Genomic DNA, 19726 nt, shown 5'->3' with positions numbered 1-19726 from the left:
TTTATTAAAAATATTGTCCCATTCAAACGGTTCCAAAAGCTTTGGACCAAGGATCTCCACACTCTGAAGAGTGGCCTCTTGAGAGGCCATCTAGTCCTGTCCCTTCATCTGACAGATGAGGACACTGACAGGTATGAGCATCAGAGATAGAATTCAAACCCGGATCCTCTGACTTCAGAGCTAGAGCTCTCATTTTGTGATTTAATCTTTAAATTTAATTGTACTATGTCTATTAGCATAGAGACAATAAAAAAAAACCACACTAGGTGGTGCTACTTTATAGCATTTTAGTTTTGTTCTATATGAATAGCTTTTTGTAAAATATGTCAGCTTTTTTGTTAAATATTTCTAGTCTGTGTGTTTTTAGCTATCCTTCATCATAAGCTTCTAAAATCCACATCTACTTGACTTTTGCATAAGCAGGAATTCTGTTGCTAATGGTGAGTAAGCAGTAGAAATCTTGTACAGGTCAAAACTTGTTATAAGAAATACTAATTATCATAAAAAGTTCTAAATACTAAGCCACATACAATGTGTTGCTTTTTTCAAGCAACGTGGAATATGTCCAAATTCCAGTACTACTAAAGAAATTATACAGTTAATTGAAGTTTATTTTCTGTACTAAGATTTGAACCATAAGAATTAAAGAAAATGTGCCAACACTTTTAAAATAGTATAAAACTAAGCTAAAGGGAACTGGCTTCCAATTTTTAACCTTTTTTGCTTTCACAGATCATAGGCTGTTTGTAACTTTTCCCTTTGTTAATTTTAAACTTCTAGGTGTTTTCTTGTAATGATTATAAAAAAAAATCTTTATAAGCCTAAAAAAGGGTTATGGTAATTTCAGGGAGCAGAGTGGTAGATAAGGGATCTAGTCTGATCCCTTTATGAACAGTAATGATCTATATTTGGAATGGCCCTCTAATCTGTAGTCTTTTTAAGAAAAGATTGTTTTCTTTAAAAATTCCAGTAGGGCGGCTATCTTAAGAATGTGGTCAGGGACTCTTGATAGTTCCTAAGATGCTTTAGGGAGTCTGCAAGGTCAAAACTATTTTTTATAATAATACAAGATATTATTTGCCTATTAAAATACACTTCCCCTTTCAACTGCATAACAGTGTGAGGCTGTTTTTTTTTTATATACTTTAATCAAAACAACATATCACAACATATTGAATGCAAAAGTAGATATGGTAATCCCGCTATCTTCTGTTAAGCCAGGCATTAAAGAGATTTGCAAAATTATGGAAAACAATGTTACTCTTTTCACTAAATCTTTTTTGTCTTGGAAATTATAGTTATTCATAAAAAACATGTTGTTAATATTAACATGTGATGTGTTTATTGTTTTAAAATGAATTTAATTTCTAATATAGTCAATATCTACAACCTCAATAATTTTTAAGAATATAAAAGGGTTCTGAGTCAAATTTATAAGAATTAGAGCCATTCTCAATTTGATAACTGCCTGTTCATTTTTCAGAAGAAAGCAAGGGTATCAGTAGTCATATGAAAAAAGTGGTCTCAATCACTAATAATCCTAGAAATGTAAATTAAAACAACTCCGAGGTACCACCTTACGTGCATCAAATTGGCCTGTATTTATAATATATTAACAATATTGACAGAAACAGAAAATGACAGATTCTGGGAGGGAGGGGGATATGGGAAAATAGCTAATTTGTAATGGATGGTGGAGCTGTGAACTAATCCATCCATTCTGGAAAGCATTTTGGAATTATATCCCAAAAGCTATTAAACTATGCATACCCTCTGACCTAGCAATACCACTACTAGTCCTATACACCAAAGAGATCAAAGAAAGAAGGAAAGGATTCATATGTACATAGCAGCTCTTTTTGTGGTGGCAAAGAATTGGAATCTCAGGGCCACCCATCTATTAGGGAATAGCTGAACAAGTTGTGGTATATGAATGTGATGGAAAACTATTGTGTGGTGAATAGGATGGTTTTAGAAAAACCTGGGAAGACTGTGATTTGATGCAAAGAGAATGAGCAGAACCAGAACAATTTATACAGAAGTATTCTAAAGAGCAATATTGTAAAGATAATCAGCTATGAAGAACATGGTAAGTGATCATCACAATGACCCACTATAATTCCAGAGGACTCATGATGAAAAATTCTAGCCATCTCCTGATATGCAGATGAAAGCGTGTTTTTTCTCTTTTCATTTTTTTTAAAGTGACAGAAATTTGTTTTGCATTATTTCATATTTGTGATGGGTGGGGGAGGGAGAGAATATGGAACTTAAAATAAAAGTGATATTTAAAAAGAGTATATTAAAAAATCAAAGTGTAAAGGGGGCCTGAGACCAAAAAGTTTGAAAATCTCTGCAGTAGGGAATTAAGAAGGTATGCCCCTCTTTTAATTTTTTAAAAATCAAGTGTTGCATGATGTAAAATATTTTTAGGAAATAATTGTATTTTCACTTGATAGCCCATTCTGAACTGTTTTCGCATTGCAACCACCATCCGTTTTAAACAGCCCTGTTCCCTCAAACTAGATGGTTTGGTGGTCTAGGGTTTTGGGTTTTTTTTTTGTTTGTTTTGTTTTTGAGTGTGTGTTGCTCTCATGTGCATTTTTCATTTTTTAGATTAAAAACACTTTCAGAGAAATAAACATTTTATCATTCATAAATTTTTAAACTCAGCTTGTTTCTTTATGTATAACTCATCTGGGTGTTGTTTTTAAAATTGTGTTATAACTGATTGGCTTGATGGAATTTGTATTTTCCCCAAGGTAATTTTCATGTAAACTTTGTCTTAGCCAGTCAAGATAATTTATTGAATGCCAAGGGTATTATGTGAAAATAAAAACAAATTAGAAGATGATTCCTGCATTCAAGGAATTTGATAATCTAGGTCAAGGGTCAACAAATTATGGTGGCCGCTGCCTTTTTCTGTATGGCCCATGACCTGGGAATGGAGTTTACATTTTTAAGTACAATAAAAATCTTATTTAATACTGTATAAAATAGCTCATGGGCCATTTGTGCAACTAACTGAATTTGGCTTGAGGGCCATAGTTTTCTGACCCCTAATCTAATTGATTACATTTGACACTTAGTAACCGGACCTGTGATTTCATTGACTTAGGGGAGCTCCCTGAGAGGAGCTGCTTCTGCCAGTTCAGATTGGCCCCTGCTCTGAAACTTAAAACCAGTTCTCTCTCCATCGTGCCATACACAACACATGCACAGATCTATCTGTCTGTCTGTCTGTCTAAATGGATATCTATATCTATAATCTAAACACTTAGAGAATACATTTACTAGGAAAGATAAATGTTATCTATTATGATCATCAATATTAAGTGAGATATAAGCAGACAGGTGAACTGGTTCATGTTGGTTCATCCTGAGTGTCTTAGATTACTGCAGTTGTTGAATATGCAGGAATGAATGAAATTTGAAAAGAGGGGAGTGTGTATATACAGACAAGAAAAAGACTATGTGCTGGACTTCGGGGAATATTTACCTTAAGTATGGGTTTGGGAAGATTGGATAACAAGACAGGACAAACAGGAACTGATGTGAGGTCTTAAACCAAAGCAGAAGAGAGCATCCAGTAGGAATGGAGGTGTTTGAAGCTGTAGGAAAGTTTAGGAGGATGGAAACTTAATAAAGAGAACTGTGAAACTAAGGACATTTTGTAATAGTTCATAGGCTTATATGTTTAGACCTGGGTAGGACCTGAGAGGTCATCTAATTCAATACCCTTATTTTTCAGATGAGAAAACTGAGGCCTAGAAAGGTTGTAATTTGCCCAGGGTCATTGAGGTAGCAGTATAACCAGAATTCAAACTTGCATTTTCTCACTCCAAAGCCAATATTCTTTCTACTGTAATACGTCTTGTTAAGTTTTAAGACCTTCTAAACAGATTTCTCTTTCTTCCCCGCACTTTGATTTCCTGATTGCCTTCTATATATTTTATACAAGCAAATTTACTTAATATCTGCTATATCCAGAAATTGTTTGTTGTTTGTACTTCGTTCTCAAAGAGGACCATAAGATCAGGAAGGTGAGGCTATGACATGCAAGTGAATTGGATGTAAGTGAGGGAGGGCTGTGCAAAGTCACCAGCCTCACTTTCTCTTCTAGAGCCATCTGGGTCCAGTGGCAAGATATGGGTATGGACAACTGGAGATGGCCCTGGCTTTTTTAAGCTAAGGTCTTTAACAGGTCTCACTTCGACTGAGGCAACACCCAATCAGTGATTAAGGCTAGGTAAGAAATGAGGCAGAGAATGGCCTCTTTTACCTAGTTAAAAAAAAAAAAAAATCAGTCTGGGAGGGGAAGATCCTCAAGATTTCTGGCCAAAAGAGAAACAATTGCTATTTACGTTCACTCTGAGCCAATCAGGGCCCAAACAATGACCACTTGAGGGTTGGCCTGGGACCTATGATTGGTCAATCAATGAGAGCCCAAGTGATGTTGAGTCTAAGGCTTGGCCTTTAAGGAAAGAAAAAGTTTAGCCTGTAAACACCAAGATATCTTGTGAGGTTTGAGTGATCAAAATTTATATTCCTTTGGGCAGAGTGCCTGCAGGTAAGGGTATGATACCCTGTGTAGACAGAGGGAAGGGAAGCCAAAGAAAAGAAAGAAAGAGGCGAGCTGTTCTACCCATGGCCAGTTCCATTTGGGTTCCCAGTGGGGCAGCTCCTATTACTACTCACAGAGGTGGTTGTTTGTCCTTAGTTTGTCCTTTGTCTCCAAGATGGAGAAGAAAGTGAGGCTGGTGACTGCTATATCCAAGTTTCTCGTTAATGACCTTTTCATTCTCTAATAGCAATGTTTACAAAATGAAAATTAAAGCATTGTTACTAGGGGATTCTGACATTTATAACTCCATCATTTCCCTCAGGGGAATTATACTATGCTATTCCTTTAAGTCTTATTTTAAGAGAAGTAGATTGACCTAAAGGTAGGAGACCTGGATTCTTTACTTTTTAATAATTCTTTGACCTTGAGCAAGGCATTGAATTCATGTTTGTTTCCTCATCTTTAAAATGAGGATAATTACTTACATATCCTTTTTACTTCACAGGTTGTCTTGATAATCATTTCAAACTAAGTATGCTAAAGTGTTTTGTAACATAAATACTCTGTAAATGTCAACTCATTATTAATCATAATTGTAATTAGCTTAAACGATCATAATGAAGCTTCCAAATTTGTTTCTAAATTAAGTATCTTTAGTGTCCTCCTGTTACCTTTTCTTTTTCTAATAAATATCTAAAGTAGTGGTTCTCAATTTTTTTGGTCTCAGGACCCCTTCTACTCTTAAAAATTATTAAGCGCCCTTTATAGTCTTAAGAATTGTGGACTTTTGTTTATATAGGTAATAATATAAATATTTACCATATTAGAAATTGAAACTGATAAATGTTAAAATTTTTAAATTAAATTTAAATTTACAGTGATAAATGATGATTTACATGTTAACATAACATCTTAGTGAAAATATTTTTCACAACAAAAAAATAGAATAGCATTATTTTACGTATTTTTGCAAATCTCAGCAGAGTTCTCATATCTACTTTTGCTTTCAGTTTGTTGTGTAGAATTATATGTGGGGAAAAAAATCCACCCTCCCACAGATAGATAGTTGGAAAAGGGAGGAATGTTTTGATAGGCAAATAATGTCTTACTATTATTATAAAAATAGTTTTGACCTTGCTGTCATGAAAATATTGGGGAACCTAAACTTTGAGAACCACTAATCTAGAATATTCTTATTTGCTTAATTACATTTCTTCTAGCATCTGGTCTTAATCTCTGTCACTGCTATCCTAAACCTTATTCATTCATTCTTCTTTTGTAGTCATGCAATCCTCAGGAAGAGTTCTGTTTATCTTGGGAAATCTGTGATTTTTTTAGGATACTCAAAAAAGACTTTCTTATTACCACTAGGTGGCACTGTAGTGGCTACTCAATTCATTCTTTGCATTATAAAAACATTAAATATGTCGCTAAACTAAGAGTAGTTTTTTTTTTTTTTGCTAAAGAGACTTAAGAGGATCTTATGTCTGGTACATTGTAAGTGTTCAGTAAGTTTGTTGAATGAGTAATGAATAAAACTGAAGGAGCAAGTTTAGAAATGGAAATACAGTAAAGAAAATTTCTGAATCTACCTTAGTTGTTGTATAATAAATTTAATGTATTTCAAAAGTTCATTGAAACATAATTAGCTGTAATACCAGTTAGATAGAATTTTTTTTCTCCATGAGCAACTAGCCATTATAACTTATTTCACAACCTTTATTTTACTTGGATGTTGCTCAACTTGTCCATATTTTTCCTTTTTGAAGGAAATTCACATTTGCAAATTATTGTTATTTTGGAAAATCCTTAATTTTTTAGAGTTGGGCACCTTTTACAGTCATTTACAAATTAGATAGATTTTAGAAGGATTATTTGTAGAGTTTTTGATACTGTTCTGTTTTTATTTTTTTAATTTAAACATTTTTAAAAAATAATTTATTTTTAGTTTTCATCATTCACTTCCATAAGATTTTGAGTTTTAAATTTTCTCCCCTCCCTCTCCTCCTACCTCTCCAAGATGCCATGTAATCTGATATAGGCTCTATTTATACATTCTTATTAAACATTTTCACATTAGTCATGATGTATAGAAGAATTAGAACTAATAAGAACTAAGTCTGTCAAAGTTAGTTATCGCACAATGTGGCTGTTACTGTGTACAATGTTCTCCTCGTTCTGCTCTTTTCAGTCAACATCAGTTCATAGAAGTGTTTCCAGGTTTTTCTGAAATCAACCTGCTCATTTCTTGTAGCACAATAGTATTCCATTACATTCATATACCACACCTTGTTCACCTATTCTCCAATTGATGGACATCCCCTCCCTTTCTGTTTTTATAACATTATCATTTCTGTATATTCTCTCTTCGTCCCTCCAGAATTTGATCCTACATTGTAACAAAATAAAATAGTTAAGTAAAACCAGCAGACTTAAGTAAAACCATTTCTGACATTGTAGGCAACCTGAATTGAAGCACCCGAATTCCCTCATCTTCTGAGGATACTTCAAATATCATTCAAATATTTCATTATATGTTTTCTGAATCATTAAAATTACTGAGTTTGGGGGCAGCTAGTTGGCACCATGGGTAGAGCACCGGCCCTGAAGTCAGGAGGACCTGAGTTCAGATCTGGACTCAGACCAAACACTTAACACTTACTAGCTGTGTGACCCTGGGCAAGTCACTTAACCCCAGTTGCCATAAAAAAAAAGAAAAAAAATTTACTGAGTTTGGTTTCTTTTTAGAGTTTTGTTTACTTGTTGTGGTTATTGTGTACATTGTCTTAGCCTTTAGGTTATTATCAAAGATCATTTTACTTCATAAGATTAAAACATCCCTGTTGAATTCTAGCTGCTAGTTTCTTTTTAATTTAATTTAATCTTGTAGCAGTTTTGTGAAGGTTGCCAGTTGTGGCAGGAGAGGTACCTATGTTATATAGACTGGGGTGGTTTCCCCTGAAGCGGGGCAGGGAAGCTGTCTTTGGAATTTGGTTGGAAAGAGGGGGGAGAATGGTTTGAGTTTGAATTATTGGTGTGACTTCCTTGTCTCTTGAGACATAAAAGGCCTAGCCTGTGAGGCATTAGTGCTCTGGAAGATTTTGGTGGAATTCCTCTTGCCTTGATGAGGATGGACATATTAAGTGAGATACAAGCAAACAGCTAAACTGGTTCAAGTCTTTTCATCCTTACCACTGTTGTTAATGACTGTGGTGCACACTAAATATAAAAGTTGTTTTTAATTGAATTTTCTGGTCCCTGAGTGTCTCATTACCTTGTGATCCCAGGCCTGAGCCACTGGATTGACTTGAACCAGGGCTGATCCAGCATACTAGCTTTTGATCTGCATCTTAAAATTTGTCTCGTTTACAGCCTGCTGTATGATTGCTGTTAGGTTATGAATTGTAGTAGTATCTCCTTTTCTTTTTTTTTTTTTTAAACAAAGGTAAATTCATAGAGTTGTATCATTTACGTTTTATTAAAATTAATTGTTCTTGAATATTTTGATCCTTTAAAATGACTCATTCTTCAGCTTTTTAAAAAAACTCTTATTGACATTTTTGTTAATTCTTTTTATTGTATAGTGTGCTCTGAAATAAGTTTAAAAATATCATTATCAGGTTTCCATGGATCTCGATAGTGCCAGCACTATTGTTCTTCACGTCTTAACTCAGGCCACCAGCCAAGATACATCAGTGTTGAAACCAGCTGAAGAACAGCTAAAACAGTGGGAGACACAGCCAGGCTTCTACTCAGTGTTGTTGGTAAGTTGGAATTTGTATCCTTCATGTCCAATGAAGTGCTTAGGACATTATGATTGATTGGCCATAGGAAAATCTAATCCCATTCCTGTATTGTTTGAGATATCTGTTACCTAAGAGAGGGTTTAGTGACTTGCCGGAGATCATACATACAGCAAGTGGCAGAACGGGGATCAGATGCTATTATTATTTGTATACTTGTGTTTCCCAGATTGTTTTAAAATACATTTCTATGTTGTTATGATACTTTTCCAATTCTTTATAATCCTTGAGAAAAATGAACTGAGTGGATAAATGAAATCTCTATATAATATAATCTAAGAATCTTAGAATTGAAGTTGCAAAGTATCTTAGAGATCTTATCCAACTTCCCACAAAGGCAGAGATCTCTTTCCTTTTTCCATAACATAGCCTTTTTTTCTTGAACATTTCTGGTAGCAAGGTCTTGTTACTTTGTGAAGCAGTCTGTTCCACTGAATCACTCTTATGTCAAGAAAATTATTTAGTCAGAAAAAATGGATTCTCTGTAACTTCCACATATTTGTCCTAGTTCTGCCTCTTAGAATTGTGTAGAATAAGTCTATTACCTTTTCCTGTCATTTCTAAATTTTCTGTATTTCAGGATATGTATACCCAGTTCTTTCTTCTGTACTCAATGCAGCCTCTGAGGCTGAGATGCAACAAAGTATGGATTAATTCTCTGCTGCTTGTGCTAATTTTAGCTTCACAAGACCAAGAAAACATAGGTTCTCCACCAGCTAGCGCTATGCCATCCATATGTGGAACCATTGGTTATAGCAAATAAAGAAATTTTGAATACTGTGGATAAGTTCACTTACCTTGGCAGTATACTTTCCAGTGAGGTACACATAGATGATGAGGTTGACACACTCATAGCTAGAGCTAGCTCAGTGTTTGGGAGGCTCTGAAGAAAAGTGTGGGAAAGAACAAGTATGAGGCTGCCCACCAAACTGAAGGTCTCCAGAACTGTTGGGCTGACCTCATTGTTGAAGGCCTGTGAAACCTGGGTAGTCAATCAGTGCCACGCCAGGAAACTGAATTGCTTCCATTTGAATTATCTTGGGAAGATTCTGAAGATTACCTGGCAACATAAGGTACTGGACATTGAGCCAAGCATTCAAACTCTGTTGCAGAGAGTACAACTCCAGTGGGCTGACCACATTGTTCTAGTGCTAAATGCAGGTTTGCCTAAAAGACTTTTATGAGAACTCAAACAAGACAAGTGCATATGCAGGTCTAGAGGAAGTTATACAAGGGACACTCTCAAGGTCTCTCTGAAAAATTTTGGAATTGATTGTGAGACATGGGAGACACTGGCAAAGAACCACTCAGCATTGTATGCCTGTATTGAAGAAGGCATACAATGTGCTCTGTCAGCAGAGCAGAATTGCAGTAGCTCAAAAGAAATGTGAGATGTGCAAATTTATAGACATCTCTACTGCACATGTTCACATGGACTCTTTGTGCCCAATCTGCAGTAGAGCCTTCTAAGCTCCTATTGGTCTGATCAGCCACAGTGGGACATACTGTACCTTGACCCCAAAATAGTGGTGTCATTTTGGTCCTCTTTAAGAACGAAGGACAACAGTAACAACTCAGTTCTTTTAGTAGTTTTTCTTATGACGTGTTTTCCAGGCTCCTTAGCATTCTACTCATCTTGTGAATTCTTACTTGTTTTCAGTAGTTCTTTCTTCTCTTCCACCAGGATCAACTTTGTCCACCAATTCCTTTTGTTCCTCTTATGGCCCGGAGTGCACACATTCGTTCCTCTTTCTCATTCGTATTATTATTTTTGGACGTTTGGTTACAGCCAGATACCAAGAGTGTTGATCTGGACTGAGATAAACCAGAAGTTTGAGTACAGCTGACTTTTGGATCATTCCTAGAAAGTAGTTTCAGGTTCAAATTTGGCTTTTGGGTTAGCCTTGATCCGAGGCCAGGCTAGGCTATTTGAACCCATAATACTGACCTTTAGAAGTGTCAGGGACCTGTACCAAGAGCCTTCACTCAGTTCAGTTTAAAAAATATTAAACACTTATTGCTTACCTAGTGGTGGGCTTCAACTGGAATTACCCTCTAGGGATGAAGTGCTGTGGTCAAATATAGCTGTTTCAGGGTATTCTATGGCATTTCCATATGAAAATACTTAGTAAGTCTTCATAATATTTCCTGGGTACTGTGGTGTTTGCAGGGATACTCATTATTTGGTCTTCCAGTGAAAAAATTTACTTAAATTTTGTTCTGTGGCCCATCCTTTGAAGGAGGTGCTGATGAATAACAGGTTATTTTACTGTAAAGCAGTAGAAATGCTGTATAAGGCAGGTAGAATAAGAAATTGTGTAATAACACCAATCAGATGAACAGATATCCAGTAAAATAATAAACTCAATAAATTCACTCTGAATTCTTTAAAAAAGTGATTTTAAAAGTTTTCGGTATTGAGCTTTAGTGTAATGATAGTTAGAATTTAAACTTAAAAAGAATGCTACATAACTAATGTGTCTTCAGAACCCAGAGACTTTAATTTGGATCTCTGCCCAAAACGTTATTAAATATGCATATCCTTCGTGATAACACTGCTAAGTAGAGATCAAAAGGTCAAAGACATTAACGAAGAAGAGAAGGACCCATATGTACAAAAATATTTATGAGCTGCTCTTTTTGTGGTAGCAAAGAAGTGGAAATTAAAATGGTGCCCATCAGTTGGTAAATGCTAAACAAGTTATGGGATATGAATGAGATGGATCCCAATTGTGCTCTAAGAAATGATGAAAGGGATAGTTTTAGAGAAACCTGAGAAGACTTGTATGAATTGAAGAGTAAAGTGAGCCAAACCAGAACATTTTATACAATAACAACAATATTGTAAAATTAAAGAATTTTGAAAGACTTAGAAACTCAGCGCAGTGAGCAACTGTGATTCCGTAGTTAGAGAGGTAATGGATTTAGCATACAGTTTTAAGGCATTTTTTGAAATATGATCAATGTAGGAATTTATTTTGATTGACTTTACATATTTGTAAGGGGGATGGAGGTCTAAGTAAAGGAGAGAAGATGAGCTTTCCTTGACTGAAAAAAAAATGAACAAAAGACTTCAAAGACCCCAGGTGCTGTGATCCTCCAGAATCCTAGCTTTAACTCTTAATATCATTGTTTGAATATCTTAATAATATGCTTTCTTTTTGTGTCATTTGAGGAATGGAGATAAGATATATAAAAATAAAAAGGTGATAGTTGTTTTGCCAAAAATAATATATTTATATAATTTTTATTTCTCCCATCTTTCATTATAAGTATTAATAGCATAACTTTTAAATCTATTTTAATACTGCCCATTGTTACTTACAGAATATTTTTACAAACCATACTCTGGATATAAATGTAAGGTGGCTAGCTGTGCTGTATTTTAAAAATGGAATTGATCGCTATTGGAGACGTGTAGCACCTCAGTAAGTTTCTTTCCTTTTTTGTAACGTGGGGGAGGTGGTTAATGGTGACTGTGATATTTCATAACATTAAACGTTTCATCTATTTAGGATGTTTAGAATAGGGAGAAAATTTTTAATGCTTTTAATCTTTTATATGTAGAATCCTTTTAAAACCAACAAACAATATAAGTTCTTCATTAGCTGTCTGCTGAAAAAGTGGTTTTTATGTGGTTTTTAAAATTGTCAGTACCATACAGAAAACATCATTCTTTTTGGCCACTACAATATTGCTTAGGTACAAAGTAAGTAATTAGTGTGTAAAGCACTTTTATTAGGTCACTTTGTCAAGTAGTATGAGGTTTCAGCAACTTGGAAAAAAATCTTAAAAGCAATATCTTGAAATGTTTTTGGAATCATTTCTGTAGTGGTTGAGTCTTTAAAATAAATTTTTTATTGATGTCTTTTTTTTTACATCACTTTCATTTCTAAATATTTTGTTATGCCTCTGTGACCTAGGGAATCATCCCTCATAACTAAGAATGAAAAAGAAAAAAGCAGTTCAGCAAGACTAACCAAAACATCAGTGAAGTTTAAACATATATGCAATGTTTCATCTCCATAGGGAAGTGCATCTTTGTATTTTTGCTTCATGGTTAAGCTTGACTGTATAAGTACACAATGTTTCGTTGTGCTTGTTATTCTTAAAGTTGACATTGTTGTAGTCACTGATAGTGACTTATAATCATATGTTTTCCTGTTTCTGCCCACTTCATTTCATGTTAGTTCATGTGATTCTTCCCATGCCTTCCTTTAGTCTTCATATTGTTTCTTACAACTGATGTGTTGATTGAATCTTAATTAAGTCTTCTGCAAAAATCTATTCTAATCATTTGTAGTGTTATATACACTATTTGGAATCTTGTGTTTATTTCAGCCAAAAGATTGAAAAGTTAGGAAAATAAAACATGAAGTATCTGTCTTTGGAAACAGTGAAAACAATTTTCCTAATGAGTTGTAAAGCAGGTTGAAGAGAGAGAATTTAGATATTGGACACTCTGAAAGCTATAATCAAACAAAAAAACCTAGATTCAATATTTTAAGAAATAATAAAAGTGCTCAGATCTGTTAGAACCAGAGGGCAAAATGAAAATAAAAAGAATCTAGCGATCCTTTCTGAAAGAAACCCCAAATTGAAAACATCTAGAAATGTCATAGTCAAAATCAAGAGCTTCCAGGTCCAAGAAAATTTACTATAATCAACCAGAAAGAACGAGTTCAAGTATTAAGGAAGCACAGTCAGGATCACATCAGACTAAGTTGAAACTCCTCCAAAAAAGGAAATATGATATCCTAAAAGACATAACAAAAAAGCTTCCAACTAAAAGACAGAGTAGACACGAGTTTGAAATGTATACAATAGGAAATGTGGGGAACTTTGTATCGTAAGCTAATGTTTCTTTATTTCTCCAGTAGATGTCAGTGTGACCACATAAGGATTACATTTTATTAATAAAATGTTTTGCTCATCGAAGGAGTTATATTTAGATGTGTGTGTGCATTTAAATATTTATAAAGATATTTAAATCTTGACAAAACATGTCCTTGGTAGTTATTGGGGAAACAAGAAATCTTTAAAATAATCATTAAAGTCCAATATGATTGCATTCTATGTAACAGAATTATTTTCAGATTGTGTTCATTTTAGAAGAATTTGGTAGTTTTAGGAATTAGTGATCATATGTTATTGAGCTACTTGTATCTGAGTTGTTCCCTGAAATAATTTTTCTTCCACTTTGTCCACTTCACTTTTAAGTGTTTCTTGACCCATTCTGGTTGCATTGTGGGTGGAGAGGTAAAAGAGTTGCTCAGCTCCTAATGAGTGACTTTTTTAAGACACAGAATATGTTTTAAGTTTCTGGTTTATTTCAAATTATTCTCAGAAGGGAGAATTGTATAGTAGACCAATTTTTAAACTTTAAAAATCTGAGCTAAACCATGTAACTAGTAAGTGGAAAAGTTTTTTATCCTGAAAACTATAACATATTCAATGTCTGTTAAAGGTAGAAGTTGGAATGACATTCCTTAAAGGGAAGAATATTGGCAAAAATGTCAGTCTCATATTTAGACTTCCTTTGTCAATTAGAAACCATTATTCCGATTATGTTTTTTAAGTTGAATTACATAAATGTGTTTGAATTTTACATATTATACATTTTCCAGTAAGATGCTATCTTTGTTAATATTTTCTTAAAGAATGAGAATCCTGCAGAGACATAGGGGTCACGTACTGTGAGCTTTGTTTTCTTTCACAATAGCTTTCACAATTTGCTGAACTTCAGTGAATGAACTGAATGATGCTAATTTCTTGTTTAATTAGTTCAGTTTCTGTTTTTAGCCATAATACACTTTTATGAGAAATGTACACTTGACCAAAAGTGTAACATTGGCTAAAGATTGGCTAAAGGTAACGAAAGACCTTATAAATTGTGATTAGACTTCTGTTAACATTGCTGTAAGAATATTTATTTTACATTAATTAGAATTGTGAATATTTTCCAAAGATGGTATTGTGATATAAAATGTAATTTGCAGTTCAGATGAAGTCACAATCAAGTCATATTTTAGGCAAAGCATATATTGACAGAAGGAAGAAGTTGCAAGGTAATGCAAAATTTAGAATGAACTTTAAAAAGCACTTTTAATACTAGAATACTTAGCATTGGCCTTCACTCTTTCATTACTTAGTGTTTCAACTCTTTGTGTTATGATTTTTATATTTTTCTACCTTCTAGCTCCCTCTGGAGCTTCATTGTTGAGCATTAGGAGTTGAGGGGAATCAGAACATGGGATGAATAGAAGGATCAAGTTTTTGAAGTTTATAAATTTTTAAGCAAGAAGGATCTTTTGTGTGAAAGCAGTAAAAATTTGCTGTGTATTGACAGTTGGAAAATAATCTGTTGGTTTTTTTTTCCCTACTTAGTAGGAACATAAGTGATTTTTATAGACATCTGGAATATTAAACTTGCTTTGAATCTTGGAAATCTTTTCCAGCATTTATTTACAAATGAGGAAACTAATGTCCAGAGAGAGAAGTAGTTGCTGAGATTTATACACAGTGCTTTGTTAGTAAGGCCAGTGCTCTTTGTACAGTATCACTTATTAGGAGTTACTGGGGAAAATAGGATTTGCTTTTCATAAATTCCCCTTATAGTTAATTTTAGGAAATAGATGTGCTCCAATAAAATTAGAAGAACTTGTACCATCATCCCATCAACAGAAATTAATATAAAAAAAGTCAGCACTTAGCGTAGTGGTTGGCACATAGTAGGCAACCAATAAATAAATGGTTGTTGATTTATTATAAATTACCATTGATATGCTTTCTTATGTTTTTATCATCTGTCGTGTTTTTCTTCTTCTACAGTAACCTGTTTAAATGTAAACAGTGTTTACTCACAGCTAAAATGTTTTCAACATCTATTTATCAAACCTTTGTAAACAAATAGAAATGTTAGTTCATTTTACTCAACAAACATATGAGTACCTACTCTGTGGAAAGCATATTTTTAAACATAGCTATTAAAAGGTGCAAAATACAAATATAGATTTATGCATTTTAGTATTGTTGAATAATAAATACGTCTTTTCTCTCTATAGTGCTCTTTCGGAGGAGGAAAAAGCCACATTGCGAGCAGGGCTCATCACCAATTTCAATGAGCCAGTAAATCAGGTCAGTCAAGAAATGGTTGCTGATTAATCATTCTCTTCCTTGGATAGTTGCTTTTATTGGGAAATAACTGGGTTTTGGTAACTTAAAGAAGAATTTAAAAGAAAGAATTTTTCTTATAAATAGAAAGTAAAATAAAAAAAGAAAATAGAAATTAAAAGTTTATATAACATCAAGTTGTGTTGAATTTTTATCATAGAAATACTTTAAAAAAATTGTGGTTCCTCTAGTTTATTTAAAAATATCAGTCATATTGAATACCAACGCCAAATCTCAGGAAAAATATTTTGGGCGATTCAGTTTATTATGGTGTGCTTATGACATTCTTGATTAACTTTTAAGCTTTTTTTTTAAAAACTTATCCCAATTTCAGTCAAGATGGGATCCTTTTTTTTCTTTTTTGGTGAGGCAATCGGGGTTAAGTGACTTGCCCAGAGTCACACAGTTAGTAAATGTCAAGTGGTGGAGGCCAGATTTGACCTCAGGTCCTCCTGACTCCAAGGCTGGAGCTCTATCCACTGCACCACCTAGCTGCCTCACTTTTTTTTTTTTTAAAAGGAGTACCTCAGATACCTCAGTGAGCAGTTAAATTCATCTAATAATATTTCTTATTTCATAAGCTGCTTGCATGTAATTTTATTTTAGTGATTTGGTAACTTATCTCAACATCATCTACCAATGTGAATTCTTACTGGGCACCTTTACTCAAGTCTTACCACTAGGGTAGAGCTTTTTTCTTTCCTCTGGGTCTAGCTTTTAGTACAAAAGTCAGTACATCACGTCCTAAATGACATTGTAGTAATAGCATTGCTTTAAAAAACAATTTATTCTGAGTTTAATGAACACTAAAAAAGAATATTTCCATATACAGTTAGAACAGAAAAGAGAATTATATGTGAAACCACAAATCTCTAAATAATATAGCATTACCGATTAGTTCTGTTGTTTTTCAGTCATGTCTGTGACCCCATTTGGGGTTTTCTTGGCAAAAATTCTGGAGGGGTTTGCCTGTTCCTTCTCCAGTTTATTTTACAGATGAGGAACTGAGGCAAACAGGGTTAAGTGAGTTACAGGGTCACACAGCTAGTAAGTAAGCAAGCTAGTACGCCAGGATTTGAACTCATGAAGATAAGTCTTCCTGATTCCAAGACCAATGCTCTATCCAGTGTACCACCTGCCTGCCTCAGCATTACTGTTACCTAATATTAAATGTTTTTTAAATGAAATTGGTGTTAAACATGGTACTTTAGTATAAACATATCTCATTTTGTTGAATGCATAGCCAGTGGAAAAATAATATTGGAAATCTGGAAAATATACTTAATCTGTTCTTAATGAAAAATGCAATTTTCAGCATTCAATTGGCCTTATCCATTTTTTCTGGTAATTTTATTTAATAGATTGCAACTCAGATCGCAGTGCTGATTGCAAAAGTTGCTAGATTGGATTGTCCCAGACATTGGCCAGAACTGATTCCCACCCTTATAGAATCTGTGAAAGTCCAAGATGATCTTCGTCAGCACAGAGCGTTGCTTACTTTCTATCATGTCACTAAGACTCTGGCATCCAAAAGACTGGCCGCAGATCGGAAGCTCTTTTATGATGTAAGTGAATGAAATCTAGATATGAAAATTTTTTCTTTGCCTACAAAAAGCTCACTTGATAACATCTTATTAGGTTGCCTGAAGAATTTTATATTGTAGGTTAATATTACTTTAAATGTCTGATGCTAGATGATCCAGTTCTTTGCAACATGTTTCCAAGACCCCAGTAAAGAAGAAAATCAAGGAAACCAAATTCTTTGGGCCTCAGAAACAATGTTTTAGCAGCTATCACCATTTCTTTTTTCTTTTTTCAGTATAAGATTATTTATATTTAGGATTTGAATTATATTGCTGCTTATGTCCATAAAGAACTATCCTAGCAACCATTTTTGGGGAAAACAAAAGCTGTTTAAGTGGTCAAATTCTGAAACCTGATTGTCCATTTTCATTTTTTGAAATAGTATAACTAGCTTGCTATATGTCTTGTAATAATTAGTTAATGCATAAAACAAATACTTAAAATTTATCTTGTCCATAAGATATAACAGAACACTAAGTAAAATCCTTTAAATGTTAATTTTCTTGAAATGCAGTAAAGTAATATAGCATTACTTTAAGAGGAATTAGTAGCATAAGATATACATTTTTGGACGTGGCCAGTGTTCAAAATTTGTTTTGCTTGACTATTTGTGTTTATCTTAAGGGTTTTGTTTTTGTTTTTCGTTTTTCTTTATTTCAGTGGATGTGGTGTGGGGCAAGGTTGAAATAAGATAGCTAAAAAAAAAAGAAAAGAAAAAAATGAAACATTGGTTATTGAAACATTTAAAAGTGAATAGAAGGCCAGAAAGAATCATAATCAGAATACCTTTTAAAGTTACATGTTGAATTCATTATATATTGAAAAAGAAAATCAGGCTCCATGTAATAGATATTCACAGTTTCATATTCAGTTTTCTTTTGGGGCACTATTATCTATAAAGAAATACTTGTTTTGGTGTTTAAGTTCAAAATAAAGATGAATGAAAAAAGTAAATTTATCAGTCATCAACAGTTAAATAATTAAGTGCCTGCTATGTGCAAAGTACTTTCTGTCTCAAGGAACTTACATTATATTTTTTGGTTTATTATTGCATTAAATTGGTAGAGGCCTAATGCCATCATAGGTTAATATTTTTTTTTTTTAAGACAATGATAGTTGCCATATAGTGCTGTTGAGGTTTGCACAGCACTCTACACATTATCTCATTTGATCTTTATAAGATTTTTGTGAAGCGTGTGGGTATCATAGTTGTTAGGACATCCATTTTACTGAGAGAAAACTAGAGCGAGAGAGGCTAAGTAGATTACCCATTGTCACACAGTCTAGTTAATGTTGCTGTCAGGATTTTAACTATGGCCTCTTAGTTCCTCTAGCTCCAAGGCTGTTTTTACTATATTACATTGCCTCTCATAAGGTGTCTGAGAGTATTAACAAAACTTAACTTTATGATTGTCATTAATACATTTTGCTCATTTTTTGGAAAGCGGAAGAATTAATTGAAATTATAATTACGGTCAATATTTGTTGTATTAGCAAAAGCCACTGTTCGTATGTTAGAGAAGAAGAGGCAGTATGGTAGAGGAAAAATGACTGGCTTAGGAATCATAAGTCTGCACTTGTATCCTTAACTCTGTCCCTTATTATCCGAATGATGGCCAAGTTTCTGGATCTCCTTTTTTTGAGCTAGTATTGGCGTTGATGATACCTAAGGTGCCTTCTAGATATTCAGCTCCATGATAACCAAGCAAATAAAAAATAAAGTAAGTTTTATGTACAAATTCATAATTTTTCAAAAAAATTAAATTAATATGTAAGAATTTTGTTGTTCTACCTACATAAATCACTTTTTTAAATAGAATCACAAAGTTCCAGAACTAATAGGAACATCAGAAATTATCTTGTCATGACTAAACATTTTGCATGAGAAGATTCATAGAGACTTCATGATTTACTCAGAACCACGTAGCTAGTTAATGGCAAAGATTTCCCCAGAACTTTAGTCTCCTGATTCCTGTTTTTGGTATTCTTTCCACTGCAACACATTGCTTTTCGAATAATAGCTAGCATTTATACAATGCTTTAGGGTTTTAAAGCACTTTACAAATACTTTGTTTGATCTTTACAAAAATTCTGGGAGGTAGGTACTCTTATTATTCTCATTTCACATATGAGAAAACTGAGGCAGATAGAAGTTAAGTGACTTGTGCAAAGTCACAGAGCTAGTAATTGTCTGAGGATGGATTTAAACATTTTACTTGGTTGAAGGACTTTAATATGTTATCCTAGAAAAGCTGTTTAATTTTTTTAAACTTGTAAATATTAGGGAAATTACCATGTAATTTAATTTTTCATAACATATTATTTAAATTTTTAAAATTAACTCTTTGGGGGTTACCCATTGGTTTAAAAAAAAAAAAAGATTAATTTGTGCCTTGTTTTAAATACCACAGTCATTTCCCAGTGTGCCTCTCTCCCTCACTCTCATCCGCAGTTATTAATCCTCAGTTTCAACAAGGAGAAGCAGTTAAACTAAATCAACTGACACTAAGAGTTGATGCAGCCTGCTCTTTACTGAGACAAAAGAGGTGGGTCCTAGGTAGATTTAGAGCTACAGAGTATTTCAGAAGTGATCTAGTCTAGC

General features: G+C 33.8%; 1 protein-coding gene across 1 annotated transcript in view; it reads left to right on the top strand.

Annotated features, from left to right (window-relative positions):
* The window catches only part of IPO11 (importin 11), a 216045-nt gene that overhangs the window by 12861 nt on the left and 183458 nt on the right, over positions 1 to 19726 (top strand). The window contains exons 2-5 of the mRNA XM_027863585.1: positions 8185 to 8328; positions 11695 to 11795; positions 15432 to 15504; positions 16902 to 17105. Coding sequence (XP_027719386.1) covers positions 8191 to 8328; positions 11695 to 11795; positions 15432 to 15504; positions 16902 to 17105 — 516 coding nt within the window. The 5' untranslated portion in view covers positions 8185 to 8190. The remainder of the gene's footprint in view (positions 1 to 8184; positions 8329 to 11694; positions 11796 to 15431; positions 15505 to 16901; positions 17106 to 19726) is intronic.

Source organism: Vombatus ursinus, unplaced genomic scaffold (genome assembly GCF_900497805.2).
Source record: "Vombatus ursinus unplaced genomic scaffold, bare-nosed wombat genome assembly UNPS02014772.1, whole genome shotgun sequence".
Taxonomy (NCBI): domain Eukaryota; kingdom Metazoa; phylum Chordata; class Mammalia; order Diprotodontia; family Vombatidae; genus Vombatus; species Vombatus ursinus.
This window is presented reverse-complemented; position numbering and strand designations above follow the sequence as displayed.